The 24,226-nt window shown below is 41.9% G+C and overlaps 1 protein-coding gene across 1 annotated transcript; it reads right to left on the bottom strand.

The window, feature by feature from the left end:
• Positions 1 to 1,857: 1,857 nt before the first annotated feature.
• On the bottom strand, positions 1,858 to 11,661 carry LOC136508548 (TNF receptor-associated factor homolog 1a-like). The gene is made up of 11 exons (XM_066503245.1): positions 11,451 to 11,661; positions 10,664 to 10,894; positions 9,207 to 9,318; positions 6,014 to 6,102; positions 5,858 to 5,926; positions 5,624 to 5,753; positions 5,341 to 5,499; positions 4,883 to 5,246; positions 4,337 to 4,449; positions 2,770 to 3,929; positions 1,858 to 2,059 (listed from the first exon to the last, which is right to left on the bottom strand). The coding sequence occupies exons 2-10, from the start codon at positions 10,836 to 10,838 to the stop codon at positions 3,785 to 3,787; spliced, it is 1,356 nt and encodes a 451-aa protein (XP_066359342.1). The 5' UTR covers positions 10,839 to 10,894; positions 11,451 to 11,661; the 3' UTR covers positions 1,858 to 2,059; positions 2,770 to 3,784.
• Between the last annotated feature and the right edge of the window lie 12,565 nt (positions 11,662 to 24,226).

Genomic DNA, 24,226 nt, shown 5'->3' with positions numbered 1-24,226 from the left:
TAGCACCGAATTTCTCCAGTGCCTTCACCGAGGCCTCCAACTTCTCTGCAGAATCTTCCATGGTTGCACTGCTTTCTCCGATGCTTCCCCCTATATACCACCAGAGAATTCTAGTGGGTCTATAAACCCTCTTTAAAACTATCTTTGCTTGAGCCTAAGCTCCGGTGCCTCTATCAAGGCACAACCGGAGAATTTCGGTGAATCTAGGCATAGTAGATCAGCCGATTTGGCTCCGTTTCTTCGCATCTTCTCATTCGAGCTTCTTCTACTTGATGTCTTGGACTTCTTGCATGTCCTCTAAGTCTTTAACAGCAGCTCATTGTCCTTTCTTAAGGTGTTGATCACTTGGTCTTCATGTTGCCTTTGTCCAAGAGCCATCCTTGCATCTAATAGATTAAATACCTTGTATACTAGCAAAACAACATTAGTCCATTTGATCACGTTGTCAGACAATCAGCAAAATCAACTATATGGCCCTAGGTAGGTGCCATTTCCTTATATTCACAAATTGAGCACATCCCCTCGTGAATTTTAGTGCATCAATCTGCCTACATCTAGAAAATACTAACGAAATTTAGTATGGATAAATCATATCCATCTAAATCAGATTGTTCAATCTCTAGACATGGAGAAAGATCCAATTAGACCAAGGTATAAGGACAGAGATACTAGGACCCGAGGTTCCATATCTCGATGTCATTGGAACACTTTGTATCTTGAAAATTGCACCAGTCTTGATACTGCATTTGCAGTGAATTTGCTAGCTATACATAGTGATGTTCCAACAAAACGTCATTGGACAAGAGATAAACGTATATTAAGATATGTCAATGGTAGAAAAGATCTTGGATTATTCTTCCAAAGAAACTAATACCCGACTACGATTAGACATAGATATATTGATGCTGGCTATATGTCAAATCTTCATAGTATACTAGATCCCAAACAATCTTTGTATTTTTATATGGAGAAACAACCATCACATAAAAGTCATGTAAACATACTCTAGTGACAACCTCTACAAATCATTCTGAAATTATTGCACTATATGTAGCATAACACGAATGTGTATGGCTCCGGAGAATGATTAGCCACATACAACAAAGTGGTATTGGTTCTATTAAATCGCCAAGAATTATCTACGTATAATGTTATTTATGTTACACATGTGTAAATATGTTAAATGAATTGTAACCAAGTGGGGAATTAACATTTTACAATAAAGTCTTGTGATATTCTTGCAGATTTATTCATGAAGTCTTTACCGCAGTTTAATTGTTCATAGTATTAGTATGCCACGACTTTGAGACTTGTAAACACATGGGTAGATGCTCTCTAAAAACAATAACATGTACTAGCATAATATAAGGTTTTTGCTGAGACAATATGAACTCAAGAATGCCTTACATTTACTTATTCTCTTAAGAATTTTTTTAGGAAATATCTAAGACATGTAATGTTGAACTTGCTTGTGGGTTTTTTTCCTAATAAAGTTTTCTCATATAAGTTTATTACAACAATACAAATCCATAAATGTGTTATATCATTTCTCCCTATTTTTATACAAATCCATAAATGTGTTATATTATTTATCCCTATTTTTTCCACTGGGTTTTTAAGAAGCTTAATGTCGTATCAACATTATTGCATCATATCTTTCATATAAGGTTTTTGGAGGATTAAATGCAATTGATTAATGTCAAGTAACCAACCACAGGAGGGTGATCTCTTCCCTCCGATCAAGATCCATACAGACTAGAAAGCAACGCACGGCCTCGCCACGCGGTCCCGTGGGATGCTTGCATCATGGAGCTAGCTGTATAGATAAAAGTGGCAGTGAAAGAGTTATATTGCCTTTAGTGTTACTTAGCTTATGTGGAGAACAAATAGAAGTATTACAAGATAATTAATATAGAAAAAGCAAATATGAACAGTGCTACTAATAATGTTTTTGCCTGAAAATTTTATTTTGTTTTGAATGGACCTGAATTCACCGCTTGGGCTCTTAGGTACTTTACATGATGAGATAACGTTTTTAAGGCTCTGATGGAAAGCATCTCTGCAAAAAAAAAGAAAAGAAAAAGAATGTGGTTATTATTAAAATATTGAATAAAAAAGATAAAAATATAAAAAATACTCCGCTAGAAACTGTTTGAGTAGCTAGTCTTGGTGATTCCATATGTTTCTGAAACTCGATTTCCTCTACTGATAGTGAGCGAGCATTGATATCTATTATAAACATCTTTGCTGAAATGAGGTTTGTTTGATAATATTTGACTTCCCGAATTAGCTTTGTTTCTCTTCTAATAGATCTGAACAAACTTCAGATTTGAGTGCAGCCGAGGATTGGCCTTATCTTGATAGTAATATAGCTAAGAATAGGAAGGAATTCATCAGCCTCAGATAATGTTCGATCATTTGACATTGATATGTTCAGAAGCAAGTTATTGATGACTTAACAACAGCTCATGATGCATAGAAGCTTCTCGCGTGGTGCTTTGAAGGAATTAATCTTCTGCAATTCTTTCACTGCAAGCTAGAGTGGCATGTGCAGAAAATGAATGGTCATAGTTAGCATAAGCTTTGGCTCGATCACTGGAATGTTTTATTTTATGGGAATTTTGGATAATTTCAAATTTGGATATTACATGATTAAAACAAGCAACTCTTGAATATACGACAGTACAATGACAACAATTGATAACAGAAAAAAAAAACTCATCAGGGCGTCTGAAACACAAACATGTGATCAGTGTGGCAGGGCTTCACCTTGAGCGCGTGGTCGATCTCCTGGTTGGTGGCGTTGGCCCAAAGCAGATGGTCCCTGATGGCGCTCTCCATCTCCGAGGAAGGCCTGGACCTTGCTGCTGTCCTCCTCGGCGTTGGGCTCGTGGAAGGAGAAGGACACGAGGAAGCTGCCGGCGCAAAGCTAACCGCAGGTTAGAGAGCGCAACGCCACGCCGGCGCTGGCGCTTGCCTCGTGGTGTCCGCGTGCGCGTCGGCCGATCCGGCAGACAAACCTACAAGGAGGGTCTGCCCCTACGGTGCGGCGGTGCGGTGGCCCAGGCCCCCGGCCATGGCGGGGCGGACACGCTCCCTAACGCGGCACGGTGGCCACTCGGCCACCGGCGTGGCGGCGAGGTGGCCCCGGCCGGCTCCAGGCGCACGTGACTCCCCCACAGCTCGTCCACGGCTTCACAGCTCGATGATGCTCTGCGGGCATCCCGTGTCCCGCGGCCAAGGTCGCATTCGGCTCGCCTCGCCGCTTCGCCAGTGAGCTCGCCCGCCTCGCCGGTGGCCTGCGCGGTTACCCGTGCTGCCGCCCTTCTCGGCCCTTCTCATCGAGCCGAGCGAGCGGACGCGTCGAGAAGATTCCCGAGGTTTTAGCCTGCTTTGGGTGCAGAAACGTGGCAAAATGATAGGCCAGAGTTGTTGGTGCAGATTTCGTCTTTTAAGAGATTGATCCAGCCATCAGGATATTGTAATCACCGACGCCGCCAGCAAGGATTACATCCGTTCAGGGATAGGCTTTACCGAGCCGACGTCATTCATACCATGGCAGCGATTTAACATGTATATAAACCCGATCAATCAACGGAAAAACACACTTCAATCTTTCTTGTTCTGGTTCTTACATTAATTCTCAAAGAGAATGCACGAGATTAGAATCTAAGAACGGTGGCATATAAGTCTATTCACGGCAAATGAGGGATTACAGCATATGGCAATAGCATAGCATCTGATGAATTATATATTGCTGTGTTCTTTTAGAAAATATAGCACTTCACATGTTCTTGCCACGCCTTTTCATATCAGCAGCACTACGCTTTGCCTTAAGTCCAATTCCAGCTCGCTCAGATGCTTCTTCACGAATGAGTTCCTCTTGGCGCTTCAAAGCCATCGCCTCTTGGTATGCCACTTCTGTTCGGCTGTTTCAAGAGTTTCGAGACTTTAATATAGTAGGATGAGCATGTAAAATAACCATAATTGAAGTGGGATTTGAATTATGAATTTCATCAGAAGATTTATGTTTATCCAAGTAAAAGATTTTTGAAACATATTTTTTCCAAAACCTGATGAATTGAAACAATTAGATACAAAACAAACAGGACATAGAATTTCTGCAACTCTGCACTAGCATATACCCCCTCCATGTCTTTTCTAGTTTTACAATGTATCTGCATAGTAAAAGCAATGTATCGAGGGAGTATTAAAATAAGCAACATAAAAAAGGCACGCACCTCAAGTGAACCATGAATCAACGATTTGGGTGGCTGACCTAATATCTATTCATGAAGCAAAATATTGGAACAAACAACTAGAAAAGTTTGCTTACCTGAATATATGAGCTAAGGCAAAAAGTTCCAGTGTCTTCCAGCCTAACTCTGTAAGCCATCTATCATCACGCTCGATAGAATCTTTGTCAAACTCGTCACTTGAGTTGTCATCCTACAATAAGGGGATTTGTTAGGGATCCATACATACAGTAGAATAAAACACATAAAGAGGTAAATTGGATAGGGAAACATGAATGATGAATAAGTATATCTCATTTTGTAACTACGAAAGATAATAATCATAAATGACTCGTAGGTTCAGGCCCAATTCCAAAGCAAAATGGTACATATAAACATTTATTTCCTCCATAGCTTCACGGCTGAGTTCATTTTGTGAAAGTAATTTTGAATGTAATACGAATAAAATTTCAAAATTTGTGGGCCTTTGCACACCATGATGAAAATGCTTTCAGTTTTGATATTGAACATGTAAAAAAAGTACATCTGCAAATAGCTGTTCTAGTCAACCGCCCACAAGATGGAATCATCTAGGATGCACGTTACCTTATAAAGCAATGTGTAAGGGATCAAAGAAACATGCATACCTTTGTGTGGTACTGTGTTCCTTCATCATCTTTTGTGGGCAATGGTTGGTGTGGTAGTGTGTCCAACACAGCTCTTTCAAGCAAAAGTATCACATCATCAGCCAAAATAAACATGTCCTGATCAATAAGCACCATTGGAGTGCTCCGAGCATCTGTCTCTGTTAGTTTAGGTATCCCCTTTTTGTTCTTGCTCTGGTATTCTAGTGCCTTAAGTCCGCTATACAGTGAGTCAATTACCAAGGTTGATGTAACTTCTTTCTCTATAAAGAATTGTTTCACTAGAACTTTCAATATAGTTTCAGTCTTTTCCGTTGTCATGTGCCGACGCACACTTGGATCCATTGCTAGCCAGAATCCACTGAAACTGCAATACACCCAAAAAAAATCAAAAATAAAAAATGGCTTGGAAATGAGACTGGTCATAAAACACTAATGCGTCGTTCATAAGTTTATCTAACCTGGACCAACCCAGTTTATCCTCAATCAACCTGCTAAGCTTGCTTCTTCTTTCATCAATAAAGCGCCGGCAAATTTGTTCCACATTTGATAGATACACCCTAATTAGTTCCCTTCGGTACTGGCCATCAAGGGAACGAAATGGACGGTCTGTCTTCTCCCTCAAATATTAGAATGCAGAAGCAGACATGGTTATGCAAAGTTACAGATACTTCCCACAATCCCACTTGAAAAACATTGATGCTACCATTGAATGTAAGAGTAAGATGCAAAGAAAACAGATACCTGACAACTTGAACTTGGACTTTGATGGTAAGAACATCCTCAACAATAAAGCCATCATGTAATTTTGACAGTTCCATAAACTTTTTCCACCCCCAATCATGCTCTTTCTTCCAAAACCGATGCAGTGTATCTGAAATGCTACTTTCCGTAAACTACAGTTGTAGAAGGCAAGCAAAAGCTAGCTATTTTAGCTGTAGGCACTAGGAAAGCCAGATAGTAGTTCATTGAACTCACCAGAATACTTAGATTTCTTAGGGTCTCTATTAATTACAGCTATTGTAAATTGCGCAAAGTGATTCCATCCTGAACAAAAGCAAATCATATTGAAGATATATAGAGGAGTCACAAACTGAAGTGAGTCGAATACAATGCATCAAATTATGCATCTACCTGGGAGTAGCTTATCATGGTTGGCAACACAAAGAAAGAGTGAGAGGTGATTGCAGACATCACATCCTTGTGGGTAAATTAAGATATACCTGAAACTCAACTGATAGATCTCAAAATATGATGCAGCAAGTATCAGCCGATAAAACTAAAAGCAAATTAAAATATATAGATCGAAAAGGACATAATAAACAAAAAAGGGATATAAAATTAAATGCATAATTTTAGCATTACAATAGCTTTTCTTCTCCATGGCAGTAAATGTTCAAATAATATCGTTCGAGAAAAAAATGTTAAAATTATATCAGACCAAGAAAGGCCATATAACAAACAACATATGGCACAAAATTAAATACATCATTTTACCATTACAATAGCCTTTCTTCTCCATGCAATAAATGCAAAACCTACAAATTTTCTCCCCAAAATATGGATTGCCAATGGCAGACATTACAGCCATTACCGCCTTCATTGACCCACTACCAGTTCGGAGGTCCCTGGAAGAGTCCGAGGAGAAGGTTACCAAACTTAAGAAGGACCGGTACAATATGGATTTAAAGATACAGCTTGAGCGTATCAAAGCTGCAATCAGCAAGAGAGAAGAGCAACATCAAAATGACGAGTACATATCGCTTTAGCATGCCCTGCTGGACAAAGCGGTACAGAAAGAGCATTCTGACTTAGGCAAAAGAATGGAGAAAGCACATATCGCCGTGCTGAACAAAGAGTTATCTGATCAGCGTGTTCTCTATGCCCAGAAGATAGAACGGGAACGTGATCTCGCAAATGAAGTCTTACGAAAGGCCCGTGAAGAAAATTATGACAACATAAAGAACGAGCGACAAAAATTTGACTGCATGACTAATCAGGCAAGGGCACAATTGGTTGAGTTGGAGAATGAGCGCTCAAAGTTGAAGTCCCTGATTGAGTCCTTGATCCAACAACAGGAGGTCCGTGGCAAGATGAATGTCGAGGTATTATATTTTGCATTATATAGACAACCATTTGAACGCCTCGAATGTTTGAACTTTAAGGTACAAGATGGGATGATTTATATGCCATGGACGTACTTCACGATAGCAGTGGACAACTAATGTCGCCCGGTATATGAAATTTTCATATAGTTTTTGTGTAAGAACTTGTTGTGCTCAAATGATCCTTATTCGTGTAATCCCTACATGCAGGATGTGGTTATGAAATTTAAGGTTCACAAAGTGAAGGAACTTTATTCTGATCTACAAAAGTACGACCTTCGAGGTGAATTGAGAGAGTTTTCAATTGTAAGGCCAGCCATTACTGTTAAGTTCGGCACCTTCACAGAGGCCTTGAGATGGCATGGATACATAAGAGACGTAGAGGTATACTACCTCAATCCTGCTCCTTGGAGTGAGCCATCAACTGGATTGGTAAAGATTGTCGGACCAGAAGAGGTAAACCAAATGGTGCATGCTCATGCTCAAGAGGGGACTAAGATTTGTCATCTGTACCTAGTGAGCAGATACGAAGATAGTGACCCGACGTGAGTATTGGTTCCTTGTGACAAATATCTACTACACACAACCATTCACCAAACACTGATGTTATAACATCGAATGACTTGTAATGCAGGACAAGTGTGGTATGGAATCAACGCTTTCATAGGAGTCCGATGAGATGTTATAACATCAGTTCTTGATGAATGGTTGTGTTTAGTAGATATTTGTCACGAGGAACAAATACTCACGTCCGGGTCACCATCTTCATATCTACTCACTAGGTACAGATGACAAATCTTAGTCCCCTCTTTTGCATGAGCATGCACCATTTGGTTTACCTCTTCTGGTCCAACAATCTTTACCAATCCAGTTGATGGCTCACTCCAAGGAGCAGGATTGAGGTAGTATACCTCTACGTCTCTTATGTATCCATGTCATCTCAAGGCCTCTGTGAAGGTGGCGAACTTAACAATAATGGCTGGCCTTACAATTGAAAACTCTCTCAATTCACCACGAAGGTCGTACTTCTATAGATCAGAATAAAGTTCCTTCACTTTGTGAACCTTAAATTTCATAACCACATCTTGCATGTAGGGATTACACGAATAAGGATCATTTGAGCACAACGAGTTCTTACACAAAAACTGTACGAAAATTTTGTATATCGGGTGACTGTAGTTGTCCACTACTATCGTGAAGTACGTCCATGGCATATAAATCATCCCATCTTGTACCTTAAAGTCCAAACATTCGAGGCGTTCAGATGGCTGTCTATATAATGCAAAATATAAATTAATAGAGTACCATAGTTACCTCGACATTCATCTTGCCACGGACCTCCCGTTTTTGGATCAAGGACTCAATCAGAGACTTCAACTTTGAGCGCTCATTCTCCAACTCAACCAATTGTGCCCTTGCCTGATTAATCATGGAGTCATTTTTTTGTCGTTCGCTCTTTATGTTGTCATAATTTTTCTTCACGGGCCTTTTGTAAGACTTCATTTGCGAGATCACGTTCCTATTCTATCTTCTGGGCATAGAGAACACGCTGATCAGATAACGCTTTGTTCAGCACGGCAATCTGTGCTTTCTCCGTTCTTTTGCCTCCAGCAGGGCACGCTGAAGCGATATGTACTTGTCATTTTGATGTTGCTCTTCTCTCTTGCTTATTGCAGCTTTGGTACGCTCAAGCTGTATCTTTAAATCCATATTGTACCGGTCCTTCTTAAGTTTGGTAACCTTCTCCTCAGACTCTTCCAAGGACATCCGAACTTGTTGCATCTCGTTGCTAGGAAGTTTTGTAGTACCAGTAAGTTAAATTGTTAACAGATGCAAGGTCCCTGTGAGTTTGTGATACCTAATGAACCTATTTTCAACAACCAGGCAACTCACAGGGTCATCTGTGCTCAAGGCTACATATTATTTTCACCTAAGTTGTTCAATCACTTGTCAAATGCGTGGTCAGCTTTCATAATTTGTAGTTCAAATAATATATGCAATAATGCAAATAGTGGAATCGGTGCTGAATATTAAAACCTTGTTGTGTTTACAACTTCCCTACTTAACAGCTATTCCTTGTAAAGTCACTGAAAACTAATAGCCAAATCACACCCAGCAGGCAAGTAAGAAGCCTAGATACAGCATAGTAGAAACATGCTGGTAGTAGAAAAAATATAAAAAGTAGATGGTGAGTCCAATTAATGCAAACAAAAAGACCATACCACTTATATCCGCCGACATCAAAGGAATTACTCCTTAGCTCACTCCTGTTGATTTGGGAGAAATTATCAATTTTCCATGTAAACTTTCCATAAAGTTCAGAAGGCCTAGGTCCTATACAATAATACAAGACAATGGAATTAACAGGTCAAGCACCAACTGATGGCAAAGACTTAAATATTGCGACTGATTGAAATGCAAAAATGACACAAATCAGCTTGTCAGAAACATGTAATTCAGCAGAATATTAAGAAAGCAAAAGTAATCATCATCTCCACACAATTACAAGCAAATTTGAAGAAATGTCCAACTCAGTCATGTTCACACACCATACAAGAAGCTACATAGTTTATAATGTAAAAACCTTTTTAGAATAAGCATCGCCTAAGTCGAAGCCTTTTAGGACAGCAAATTATAATGCTAAAGGTTCTTGAATGCAACAGAACAAGCTGCCAGTGTAACAAATGAAATAGGGCTGCATATTTAGTATTCCACCAGTCCTTGGAAGAGTAATGCTTCTTGTACTCTAAAAAAAAGTTTAACATATGACATATATCCAAGCAGCTTAACTACTTAGTTACCGAGGCCCAAAAGAGAACCCCATAAGTTTTAACTGGTGTAACCGTAATTGATCTAAATGACAAAATATGGGGAGAAACCCCACGACCAAAAAGTCAGAACAACGTCCATATGCACTCCAACAGTTCCACTTTCTTGGACCTTCATCATACAGGGCACTTCTGAGGTGTTTGGTTGGTTGAATGATGTGGTCGATCACCATCTCACTCTCTAGTTTTTTGTTTGGTTTGTGGAATAGAATGGGTTGATCCATGGCCACCCCATTCCTCACAAGCTAATAATTAGTACTAGTATGAGGAATGAGGACATTCCACCAAATTTGAGGAATGGACCAGATGCATCCCTCCATCTAGGATAAGTTAATTCCTCAAACCAAACACACCCTTCAGTTATCACCTTCTTAGTGCATATCTAGTCACACTGTTCTTGCCCACACCAAACCAGTGAATGCCCATTGGTACAAGCTCCAACAATGGCCCAGGTTCATCAGGCAGCTCATTATATAATAACCCTAAGCCTAATATAAGTAACCCAAACAAACTGCAGTGACCTACTAAACTCCCTGAAGGTAACATATCTAAGTCGGCATCCATCTTATTGCATTTTGCAATTGTTATTAAGACTTCCTGAGCCGCTGAATCATACATGGGTTTGGGTTAAGTTTTTTTAGATATGGAACAAGGTTCCAGCCAGGTTTGGGTTAAGTATTAGCATAACTAAAATCAGTTTAATTAGAAACTTCATGGAACGGTTTAATTAGGAATGGAGAGATCTAGCTGGCTACTTAGGTCATAACATCAGAAGGAAGATTACAAAGATCTAGCTAAAAGCATTTGCAAAGTAAAACACAGACAAATGTGAGAAGAGCTAGAAAACATACCACAATCATCATCATCAGTGTCCGAGTAAGCTGGTGAGGTGGATGGTACTCTATTCTCAACTTGCTGACTGGACCTCCACTCAGATAGAGAATTCTCGGAATAATTCTGTTGACCACTTGGCATCTCTTCAGTTGATGAGGATCTACCATCCCCAGGATTGTAAGCGCTGGCCATTATTCTATCACCTGCAGAAGTCAGCTCTGTAGCACTCCCAACTTTTCCTTTCCTTCCTGCGGTGACAAGAAACTGGAATAATAAGTCTCTGTTTCAGTAGTGGGCCAGAGTTACAAAAAAAAGAGACATCCAAAGTAAGGCTACACAATTCCAAAGGGTTTTGTGGTCTTGTGGACAGTGCGCATAATCCCTAGTCTGTAGAGTACATGCTGTAGGCATCTAGTGCCTAGTGGCTGTAAGACATGCATGGTACCAGGCAGGCATTGCAGAACAAAAGAAACATACATATTCCAGTGTCGCAATCAACTAACATCCAGAACAGAGAACTATATATGTTCACATGGTACCAGGAATACTGTCTAGACTAGAATCTTAGTAACACCATTCCTTCCGTAAAACCTCTGATTCCCAGCTAAAGTAACAAGCTAATCCCAAAGCAATAGTCCAGTGTCGGAAGAACTGTAAGCCTCCGCAGGACAAAACCAAACCGCTGGATTATTTTCCTACTACGCAAAGGCCTACCGAAACCATCACGGGACGAAATAATTAACAGGGAGTCCGGAACCCGACCCCAGTGACGACTAAACGGAAGAACCGCGGCGCAATGCTCACCTGTCTCCTGGAATTCCCCCGATTCAGGTTGGATACAGCAACCGACCGGGGAGGCCGCCCCGCACGTCGTGCGTGCGTCCCACACGCCCCACGGAGATCAAGAGCTCCCTCCTCCTTCCCGCACGACGGCGGTGGAGGGGGCGGCGCCGCGGCGGCGTACGCGTGAGCGCCTAGTCGAGGCGAACAAATCGGATCGAGCCTAAAGCCTACTTCGTTCTCTCGTGTCAGCTGTTGAGGTTAGGTTTGGTGTCAGACAAAAACACTGTTTTCGACGGGAAATTTACGATCGTTTACGAACAAGCGAACAGGCTGTATCTACCCGCACCACATTTGGTTTCTATAATATACTATATATCTGCATTAGGTTTAACGGAGAATAGCGATACCAAAGTCTACCTTGGTTTAGAAATGATCTTAGAGCAACTTCAAAAATATATAAATTTTAATCTCTATATATCTCTCCTTCCTCTAATAAAGAGGCATTCAATGAATGGCTATTTTTATATGTGTATCTGCATTGTGTTTAATGGAGAACAAAGTCTACCTTGTTTTAGAAATGATCGAGTATCTTCTGAGAGTTTCTTATTTTTTTCTCCTAAAAATATGTAGTTTTCAAACTTCTAAAAAGGTATTGGGAGGAAAAAAGAAGGACATCTCCAACCGTTTCTAATAAATGACTTCCAAAAAATTAAAATTGAGTCCCACATCAATTTTTCCCAACTTTTTTTTGTCGCAAGACTGCAAGGGTTGCGCCAAACCCTTTCTCACATCGCAACCTCCCTACCGCCGCCGCTGCCGCCACCGGGCCACCCCAGCCAGCTTGCTGCCGCCTAGTCAAGCAGAGATGGCACCAAGCAAGCAGCAGCTTCACCTTGCGCCAGCAAACAGTGCCATGCAAACAGGCGTGTAGCCGGCCAAGAGCATTACTTGAATATACACATATACACAGGAGCAAATGGTACTTGAATATAGTTTCGTATCACACCGGAACTTCCCGCTGCCCTCCTTCGACCACCAGCGGCTGCGGCTGAGGACCGTATCTATTCTCGGCACCCTTGGCCTCGCCGGCAGCGCTCGCCACTCGGGCTCGTGCAGGCACGCGACGTTGTCAGTGGAGTAGATGAAGAGCTACAACAACCACGCCGCCGAAAACGAGACACCCAGGCAGCAGCTGCGGGAGGACGCAGATGCATGTGACATGCCACCGGCGACATTCCAGAGCTTTCCGGCCTTGTCCGTGCCCGCATCATCGCGTTCCAAGAGAAGATCAAAATGGACGCGAATCAAGGGCCGCGACGCCAAGTTGTCGCCCCTGTGGCCGCCGGGAGGCGAGCGAAAGGCGGTGGTGTACCTCATGAGCCTCCGCGACATGCGCAAGAGTGCAAGACGTTCGTGTACTTCACGAGGCTCCGCGGCGGCGGCGGCGGGAATCGGCCAAGGCCAAAATCGGCAGAGCCCGCAGCTGGCAACTCCGCGGCCGGCTACCTCCTCGCCGTGACCCCACATGGCCTATGCTCGAAGGACACGCGCCCTCCGCACCGTGGCCCTGAGCCACGGCCGGCGGACCCGCAGTGGCCCGGAGATGGCCTCCCGTGCGGCCTTGTGCCGCGGAAGGCGGCCTTCGCGCCGAGGCCCCTTCGCCTGTGGCCTCGCGCCATGGCCAGTAGCCACTGCGGTGGTCTTGTGCCGACGGCCGGTGGCCTCGTCTTCACGTCCCGCGGCTAGGCACGCACGCCGCCTCACGCTCATGGCCGGCGTCCTCTACGCCTGCAGTGGCCGGGGGGCCTGCGTACACGCTCGCGGCAGCGGCCCCTGCACTGTGCCCCTATGGGGCCGGCTAGTTCACGGTGGTGGCTGGCTGGTGAGCGCCGGTGGCCGGAATCCCATGCCCCCGAGCGGTAGCACTCGCAACGGTAGTCTAGACTCTGGAACCGTCTATTTCCAGGGATAATTAACTTTTTACCATTATAACGGATGGCGCCTCCTCAAATAGCAGCTTTAGGTTTGGCGCTACGTTTTTAGCAGCAGAGAGAGAAAAACGATACATATTTACCACTTGTGTTCTCATGGCACGCCAGCTCCGCTATCCGGCTTGGATCCGAGTCAGCAGGCTCAGGTAAAATGACCGTCCTACCCCTTGCTTCTCCCTCCCCCATTACTAACACATAGGCCCCACAAGTCATATTCATCTTCGACCTTCGGCCATCACCACACAGCGAGGAAGGGGAGGAGCTCGTGTAGTCCATGGGCAGCTAGCCAGTCATGCATGAAATCCTTCTGAGCTGAGCGCTTGACGACAAGGCCGGAGTCATGGTGGCGGAGCCGTTGGTGCACAAGGTGCTCTCCATGGCGATGACGTGGCCAAGGGCGGCGTAGAGGCGGCGGCCACGGGCGATGGTAGGGTGGGCATCCTGTCCTTTGAGGTGGCCAACGCCATGTCACGCGCGGTGAACCTCTACCGCTCCCTCTCCGACATGGAGGCGGTGCGCCTGCTCGGCCCGCTCTGCCTCGGCTCCCACGCCATGCGCGCGCTCATACCCGGCGACTACGTGCGCCTCCTCACGCTCGCGCTGCATGGAGGACACCTGCTAGCGGGCGGTGGTCAGGGAGGCGGTCGAGCCTGCACCCCTGGAGGCCCAAAAAGAAATACGACAACTATCGGCTTTCTCTCGCTCGAAGCCTCATAGGCTCGCACGCTCGTCTCGGCAGCGGCGCAGCGAGCGCAGCACCGAGCGGCGGCGATGTTGTTTCGAACGCGGCCATGAGCGCACATGGCTACGGGCTCAATGACCACCTCAGGGAGAGTGAAGGCGGTGTCCGTGGCGATGAGGAGCGAATCTGTGGCGATGGTGTCAAGATCCACGACAGTGGCGTCAACTGGGAGGAGAAGCGCATCTATGGTGATGGCGACCATGTCAAGCGCACCAGTTCCTCGATTCTCAGCAGGTACCTTCCTCTCCTAATCCCCATCTCTGCTTCTTGCGTTGGATGTTGGATGCATGAAACCTATTTGAATGAGGAGCGGATCTAGGAAATAGGAGACCAATCGATTTTGTTATTTGTAGCGTGAATGGTAGGCATTAGATGAACACTGCAGTTAAGTTCCTTAGCCCCTGGATTACTTATTTGTCACTGCAAGTTGAAAGTTGAAGTCCTGAAGCAGATCAATGGGTTTCTGTTGAGCAAGTATTGTACTCTGATTTAGTTGCAGTAGGCTTTGTTCTTGTCACGTCTGCGGTTATCCTGAGCCGTCCATCCTTTAATCTATGGCAATGGGGGAGGGGTATGACTGACTTTTCGCATGGGGCTGCTGACTCGGATCCGAGCTGGACAGCGGAGCTAGCGTGCCACGCGAGCATAAGTGGTAAATATGTATCGTTTTCTCTCTCTGCTGCTAAAAGTATAGCGCCAAACTTAAACCTGCTATTTGAGAAGGCGCCATCCGTTATAATGGTAAAAAGTTAATTATCCCTCGTTTCCACCTTGGGACAGGATAAGGCCAATGACCTTTTGCATAAAGAGCCTTATCATTTTATTCAAATCACATAATACGTCTTTGTTGATCAATTATGTGCATGCTTTTATGTTTTAACTACCTTGTTTAACATAAATTTTTGTACTGCAATATATTGCATTTATACCTCATATAAATGCTAGTTTTAGACCTCATGTCTAAACAAATTATGATGCAAATTATTTATCTAGTATAAATAGATTTTTTAGACCAATCGATCATTAAGATTTTGCATCGTGATTACTACTATTGCAGATAAATTTACTATTATAATGTTTAGATATGTTTTCTATGTCGGTATGATAGAGTTTTTACTCCTACATACATTATTTATTTTTAAGACCAGAAAATTATTAATATCTAAACATGCATAGTTTGTCGATTTTGTTTTTGGCAATTGATTTTATTTGCAACAAAATCGGATCCTCTTAATTATATAGTTAATTAATGATGGATGAGTTTGGAAAAGCAAAATGGCAGCCAAACCATTTTTGCTAGTGAGGCTAATATAGGAATTGGTTTTTCTTTGATCCTACGAGATTTTACATAGTTATGCCACTAGCCAACTATAGCACTATGTGCTTAGTAAGTTTCCTATTTTAGTCTATGACTTTAATATTATTAGTATATCCGTACTTTGTTGACCTTGTTAATTTGGCAATTTTTCAATAAATTACGTTTTAACAACAGTAGATCATCTTAATTAAGCGTTTCTTAATTAATGATGGATTATTCAAAATTGTTATATTCATATCTTAGATACATTTGTGATCCTAACATAAGTAATGGAGTCCTAGGCATTGGCTATGCTTAATTCACCTTGAATTATTTGGCCCAGAGACCGTGTGGCAGAACCGCCTAATTTAATGTCTTTCAGGAGTACTTGTTTTCTATTAGACACTAAGTACCCGAGGGAGGACACTAAACTACGCAGTTTCGTTGAGCACACCCCATGGAAGAACCTGAAAATCCACATTTTTCAACAGAATCATAAATGGGAGAATAAATCTTACAATATTTTAGCCAATTCTTACATCACTTTCCATGCAACATCAGAGTACAATATTTCATGTGATATAATAACAATAATAATATATTTCCTATCTCTCGCGAGTGACAGGCAATCACTCGACTTCTACCAGAGTCCTGTAGCATAGCAATCTACATGATCATTTCATACTAGTAAGACTCATAGGATAAAGATATATATATATATATATATATATATATATATATATATATATATATATATATATATATATATATATATATAGGGAGAGGCTATTCAGTAGCCGGCTACAAAATAAGTTATTCTGTAGCCACCTCCATTTACCATAATTTTATACACTAATTTACGATAATGTTAATACATATTTACAATAGTTGGGTTACTACAACACTTGGAGATATTTACCGTAACGTTATAATAAACCACTTAGTAAATTAACGTAGTAATTATCGTAACTCAAAGTGGCTACATAATAAGTTATTTTGTAGCCAGCTACAGGATAGTAGTTATATATATATATATATATATATATATATATATATATATATATATATATATATATATATATGCAAGTGGGTTTCATTCAACTCAAAATTAATGCACAAGCATAAGATAAAGTGTAGAATAATAGGGGTTATGCATCGGGGCTTGCTTAGGTAAGATATAATCAAAAGTTAGCATTCCATCGGAGTGACACGATCATCAGGCACCATCTTTTCTGCTACTTCGAGCATCTCCCTGATCCATCGCTGTCCCTATTATGATATTCGTGGATGCAATGTAGAGACAAAAATGATCACGGCAATCGCAACTCTAAAATACGATTACGCTGCTAAACTAACGGGCTGGCTCTAGCAACTATCATATAAGGATACGTATCCATGTTGTGGAACAAGTCGCCATTTTCCTACAAGTATTTTAGTCATACAAACCCAATGTTTTTCTTTCATTGATTTAATATATAATCGAACTAGGGCTCATTAGCTACCTTAGCAAACTAATTATTCTAGAGCTACGAAAATTATAGAGAGCACATAACAAAACTATGAAACTACTGTAAAATTTCCAAAGCTAGCACTATCATCATTTTATCACAAAAATTCCTACAAGTTCATGTCTTATTAAACTATGCATTTGATAATAATTATGGCAACACTACAAATAATACAAAACTATATGAACAAAATACACTAATAAGAAGACCATGATTTTAGAAACTTAACAAAATTGGTTTCACAATTTTTGGTCAGCTACACAAATTGATATTGAATTTACAAGATTACCCTGGAAACTAATTTGGAAACGCTTTAGAAAAACAAAAAGCTGGTGGCCAACGATTTCGGCCCAGCAACCTAAACGGCCCGTGACGGGGAGCCCGCACATGTAGCAGGCTGGCCCAACAAGCGGCCCGCGACGGGGAGCCTGCGCGTGTGAAAGGTCCTAATGGCTAGAGGGGGGGGGTGAATAGCCTAATAAAATTTCTACAACAACACTTAACAAAGTGGTTAGACAATTATGAGGCGAAGCGAGTGTTGCGCTAGCCTACTTAAAATGCAAGCCACCTACCACAATTCTAGTTTAGATAGTGTCTATTCACACAATAGCAAAGACACTATCCTATGTTAGTGTGCTCTCAAAGACTAACTAAAGAGCCACACCAACCAAGCAAGCAAGCTCTCACAACTAGCTACACTAAAGAGCTTGTCAACTAGTTTGCGGTAAAGTAAAGAGAGTGATTTGAGATAGTTATACCGCCGTGTAGATGAAGTACCAATCAATCACAAAGATGAATAACAATGGAGACCAATCACCTCGGAATCAAAGGATGAACACAATGATTTTTACCGAGGTTCACTTGCTTGCCGGCAAGCTAGTCCTCGTTGTGGCGATTCACTCACTTGGAGGTTCACGCGCTAATTGGCTTCACACGCCAAACCCTCAATAGGGTGCCGCACAACCAACACAAGATGAGGATCACACAAGCCACGAGCAATTCACTAAAGTACCTTTTGGCTCTCCGCCGGGGACAAGGTCAAGAACCCCTCACAATCACCACGATCGGAGCCGGAGACAATCACCACCTCCGCTCGACGATCCTCGCTGCTCCAAGCCGTCTAGGTGGCGGCAACCACCAAGAGTAACAGGAGAAATCCGCAGCAAAACACGAACACCAAGTGCCTCTAGATGCAATCACTCAAGCAATGCACTTGGATCACTCCCAATCTCACTATGATGATGAATCAATGATGTAGATGAGTGGGAGTCCTTTGGCTAGGCTCACAAGGTTGCTATGTCAATGAAAATGTGCAAGAGCTGTCCCTTGAGCCGGCCATGGGGCTATAAATAGAGCCCCCATCAAATAGAGCCGTTATACCCCTTCACTGGGCAAAACGCGTTCTGACTGGACGCTCCAGTCGTGTTGACCGGACGCTGGACCCCAGCGTCCGGTCGCTCGCAGACGACCACGTGTCCTGATTCCAACGGTCACTTGACCTGACCGGACGCTCCGGTATAAACTGACCGGACGCTGAAGGCCCAGCGTCCGGTCGTTTCCAGTAAGCTCCCGAGCATGACCGGACGCGTCCGGTCGAATGCGATCGGACGCAGCCAGCGTCCGGTCACATTCCAGCTACTGTGTCACCGTACGTCAGCGCGACCGGACGCAGCCTGCCAGCGTCCGGTGCATTCAGATCTAGCGTCCGGTCAGTTGACCGACGCTGGCATCTTTGCGACCAACTCGTTTTCACTTCTAACTTCTTCACCCTTGCTCCAATGAGCCAATCACCAAGAATTTTGCATCCGGCGCAATAGAAAATAGACATATGTGCACATGTGTTAGCATATTTTCACAAAATGTTATCAAGGGTGTTAGCACTCCACTAGATCCTAAATGCATATGCAATAAGTTAGAGCATCTAGTGGCACTTTGATAACCGCATTCCGATACGAGTTTCACCCCTCTTAATAGTACGGCTATCAAACCTAAATGTGATCACACTCTCTAAGTGTCTTGATCACCAAAACAAAATAGCTCCTATGGTTTATACCTTTGCCTTGAGCTTTTTATTTTTCTCTTTCTTCTCTTCAAGTTTAAGCCCTTGATCATCTCCATGCTATCACCATTGTCATGCTATGATCTTCATTAGCTTCTTCTACTTGAAGTGTGCTACCTATGTCATGATCACTTGATAAACTAGGTTAGCACTTAGGGTTTCATCAATTCACCAAAACCAAACTAGAGCTTTCAATCTCCCCCTTTTTGGTAATTGATGACAACCCTTATACAAAGATATGAATTGAAATTCAATTGAATCCATGTTGCTTGCCCAAGCATATTTACTATGTGTAAAAGGATATGGACAAGTTTCATGAACCCTAAGTGGTAGCAATTGCTCCCCCTACATATGTGCTAAGAGTTTGGATTGAAGCTTGCACATATGCTTAGATAGGAAATGTAGGAGTCAATGTGTACCAAATGATGCTAAGGTATAAAAGATGGACCTTTGAAGCGTGATACCAATTGGAGTGCACCAATATACCATCCTTAGCATCATGGTTAGCTCAATACCACTTAGAAATATTTGGAAGTGAAATCACTAGATATTCTATACATGCTAGTTTGCATTTCATCATTCAAATCTACAACTAGCATACATCACACAAGCATGGATATTATAAATATGGAACTTATGCCATGCAAGCAAACATATGAAATGCACGTTCAAATGCACCATACAAGTTCATGAGCTTGCTCCCCCTACTTGTGTGCTCAAAATTTTAGTTGATCCCTTTCCTTTGTTTCTCTCCCCCTTATCCCCTTTATCTTTGTTTCTCTCCCCCTTTGTCATCAATGAGCACAAAGGTTCTAAATAGAATTACTTGTAGAGTTGAGACTATCAATGTCAATCAATGGGGTGAGGGTCATTTTCCCAAATTTGGTTCAATTCTAGATTATTTCCCAAGGATATTTAACTCGGTTTGATCCAAGGACAAGCTTCTTCACACCTCCAAATAAGGGTTATCTTGTACCATGTTGAGTTAAACACTTATAGTTCATTTTCTAGATTAAACACTAGGTTTACAAGCCCATAAACATGTCATTCGCCATCACTAGATCAAGTCAAGCATAGAAGCAATAGCGATACCATATTGACATCAAAATTCATTTGATTTTCATGAATGAGCCTAATAAGATAGAACCACTTGCAAGATCCTACTAAGATTGAAAATATGACTAGATGCACTAAACATGTCCTTAGCAAGGATGTATGTTATGCTAATCAACTTTTACCTTAGATTGCTCGAAGGAGAGGCATGTCATATGAGTGGGGGTTGCATCAACACATATTTGAGAAATCTAATATGTTCAACTCATTCCTTAACTTGCAAAACCTTTTCTCATCCAATGGCTTGGTGAATATATCGGCAAGTTGATCTTCGGTGCTTACACTCTCAATGCAAATGTCCCCTTTTTGTTGGTGATCTCTTATAAAATGATGGCGGACATCAATGTGCTTTGTTCTTGCATGTTGCACCGGATTGTTGGTTAGCTTGATTGCACTCTCATTGTCACATAGCAATGGCACTTTCTTGAATTTGATTCCAAAATCACTCAAAGTGGCCTTCATCCAAAGTATTTGTGCACAACAACTACCGGCGGATATGTATTCGGCTTCGGCGGTTGATAATGCAACACTATTTTGCTTCTTTGATGACCATGAAACAAGTGATCTTCCCAACAATTGACATGTGCCCGATGTGCTCTTCCTTTCAACCTTGCATCCCGCATAATCCGAGTCGGAGTAACCAACTAGCTCAAACTTTGCTCCTTTGGGATACCACAAACCAACATTTTGTGTATGCTTCAAGTACCTCAATATCCTCTTTGTAGCCTTCAAATGACTTTCTCTTGGTGAGGCTTGAAATCTTGCACACATGCATACACTAAACATGACATCCGGCCTTGATGCGGTCACATAGAGTAGGCTTCCAATCATAGACCGATACAACTTTTGATCTACCATGTTTCCACTTGCATCACTATCTAAATTGCCATTCGTTCCCATTGGTGTGCTAATGACTTTGCTATTAATCATTCCAAACTTCTTGATCATGTCCTTGATGTACTTGCCTTGACTCACAAATGTACCATTCTTCAATTGCTTGATTTGAAGACCAAGGAAGTAACTCAACTCTCCAATCATGGACATCTCAAACTCATTAGCCATCATCTTTCCAAACTCATCACAAAATTCTTGATTGGTTGATCCAAATATGATATCATCAACATATATTTGCAACACAAATAGATCTTTTCCAATCTTCTTGATGAAAAGAGTGGTGTCAACCTTGCCCATGGTGAACCCTTTAGAGAGTAGGAAATCTCTTAATCTCTCATACCATGCTCTAGGTGCTTGCTTCAAACCATACAATGCTTTCTTCAACTTGTACACATGGTTAGGCTTCTTATCATCTTCAAAACCGGGAGGTTGCTCAACATAGACTTCTTCATTGATGTAGCCATTGAGAAATGCACTCTTAACATCCATTTGATAGAGCTTTATGTTGTGAGCACAAGCATAGGCTAGCAAGATTCTAATTGCTTCCAATCTAGCAACCGGGGCATAGGTTTCTCCAAAGTCAAGACCTTCAACTTGTGTATAGCCTTGTGCTACCAATCTTGCTTTGTTCCTTACAACTATCCCATCTTGATCTTGCTTATTTCTAAAGACCCATTTTGTTCCAATCACATTATGTCCCTTTGGTCTTTCTACCAATTCCCATACTTGATTTCTTGTGAAGTTATTCAATTCTTCATGCATAGCATTCACCCAATCAACATCCTTCAAAGCTTCATCTATCTTCTTTGGTTCAATGGATGACACAAAAGAGAAGTGTTCACAAAATGATGCCAATCTTGATCTTGTTTGTACACCTCTTGAGATATCTCCAATGATTGTATCCAAAGGATGATCTCTTGCAATACTTGTTGGTTGGAGCAATGGAACTTGATTGCTTGCACTTGCTAGATCATTGGGTTAAGATGATGTACTAGCCACTTGATCTTGATCAATGTCATGAGAGTTACTTGCACTAGCTTGATTTGTATCATCTTGCACATTTGAGTTGGAGAGCACTTGCATTTGATCATCTTCATCATCATTCACTTGCCTAGGCCTCAATTCACCAATATCCATGTTCTTCATGGCATTTGAAAGTTGAATGCCTCTAACATCTTCCAAGTTTTCATCCTCTTCTTGTGAACCCTTGGTTTCATCAAATTCAACATCATGAACTTCCTCAAGAGTACCACTATCCAAATTCCAAACTCTATATGCTTTGCTTGTAGTGGAATAGCCAAGTAGGAATCCTTCATCACATTTCTTGTCAAACTTGCTCAATCTTGTGCCTTTCTTCAAGATATAGCATTTGCAACCAAAGACCCAAAAATATGCAATGTTGGGCTTTCTACCATTCAAGAGCTCATATGGTGTCTTCTCTTTCAATCGGTGACAATAGAGGCGGTTGCTACAATAGCAAGCCGTGTTGATAGCTTCGGCCCAAAAAGATTGACTCACATTGTACTCACTAAGCATAGACCTTGCCATATCAATGAGTGTTCTATTCTTTCTCTCAACAAGGCCATTTGATTGAGGTGTGTACTTGGCCGAGAATTGATGTCTAATTCCAAATTCATCACATAACTCATCAATTCTAGTGTTCTTAAACTCACTACCATTGTCACTTCTAACTCTCTTGATGGTTGTTTCAAATTCATTGTGAATGCCTTTGACAAATGATTTGAATGTTGCAAATACATCACTTTTGTCCACTAGAAAGAATACCCATGTGTATCTAGTGTAGTCATCCACTATCACAAATCCATATTTATTTCCACCAATGCTAGTGTATTGTGTTGGCCCAAACAAATCCATGTGCAATAACTCAAATGCTTTACTAGTGCTCATCATGCTTTTCTTAGGATGGGTGTTTCCAACTTGTTTGCCGGCTTGACAAGAACTACAAAGCTTATCCTTTTCAAACACAACATCTTTCAAGCCTTTAACTAAGTCATGCTTAATCAATCTATTCAATTGTTTCATTCCAACATGACCAAGCCTTCTATGCCATAACCAACCCATGCTAGACTTAGTGAACAAGCATGTGGACAATCTAGCTTCACTAGCATTGAAATCAACCAAGTATAGATTCTCATATCTAAAGCCTTTGAAGATCAAGTTAGAGCCATCTACACTTATGATTTCTACATCATCTACCCCAAATATGCATTTGAATCCAAGATCACACAATTGAGCCACGGATAGCAAATTGAAGTTCAAGCTCTCTACTAGCAACACATTGGATATGCTCAAGTCATTGGATATTGCAATCTTACCAAGCCCTTTGACCTTGCCTTTGCCATTGTCACCAAATGTGATACTATCATAACCATCATTGCCATTGGTGTTGATTGAGTTGAACATTCTTGCATCACCGGTCATGTGTTGAGTGCACCCACTATCAAGAACCCAATGCCTTCCTCCGGCTTTGTAATTGACCTACAAAAGAAGATCAATTTTTTTTAGGTACCCAAACTTGCTTGGGTCCTTGAAGGTTAGTAACCAAGCTCTTTGGCACCCAAATGGCTTTCTTCTTTGAGCCCATCCATGGTTTGCCAATGAACTTAGCCTTCACACCATTTGTACCCTTAACAAGCATATAGGAAGAATTAAGCTTAATGGAGGATACATTAGCATTTTTGCTTTTGTTGGTGCATTCGTGCTCTTTATGACCAACTTGCTTGCAACTAGTGCAAAATCGACCATTGTTCTTCACAAAACTTGTCTTGTGAGGAGCAAAGGCCGCCTTGCCTTTCTTGGGGTTATAGCCCAATCCCTCTTTGTAGAGAGAAGCTCTTTGGCTACCCAAGGCCATAAGCAAGCGGTCCTCACCACCATAAGCCTTAGCCAAGGTGTGAGTGAGCTTAGTTACCTCCTTCTTGAGGTTCTCATTCTCAACCACTAGTGAGGTATCACAAGTGTGACCATCACTACTAGATGAGGTAGAAGTGGAAGTGCTACAAGAAGGGTTAGTTGGAGGAACAATGATAGGCATGGATAGTGATGTATCAATTAAATCACAAGTTACACCTACATCACAAGTTTCAACATGCTTCTTTTTATCTTGTTCATTAAGCAAGGTGGAATGAGCTTTTTCAAGCTTTTTGTGAGCCTTGCCAAGCTTCTCATGGGC

The sequence above is a fragment of the Miscanthus floridulus genome, chromosome 15, assembly GCF_019320115.1.
Source record: "Miscanthus floridulus cultivar M001 chromosome 15, ASM1932011v1, whole genome shotgun sequence".
In the NCBI taxonomy this organism is placed as follows: domain Eukaryota; kingdom Viridiplantae; phylum Streptophyta; class Magnoliopsida; order Poales; family Poaceae; genus Miscanthus; species Miscanthus floridulus.
This window is presented reverse-complemented; position numbering and strand designations above follow the sequence as displayed.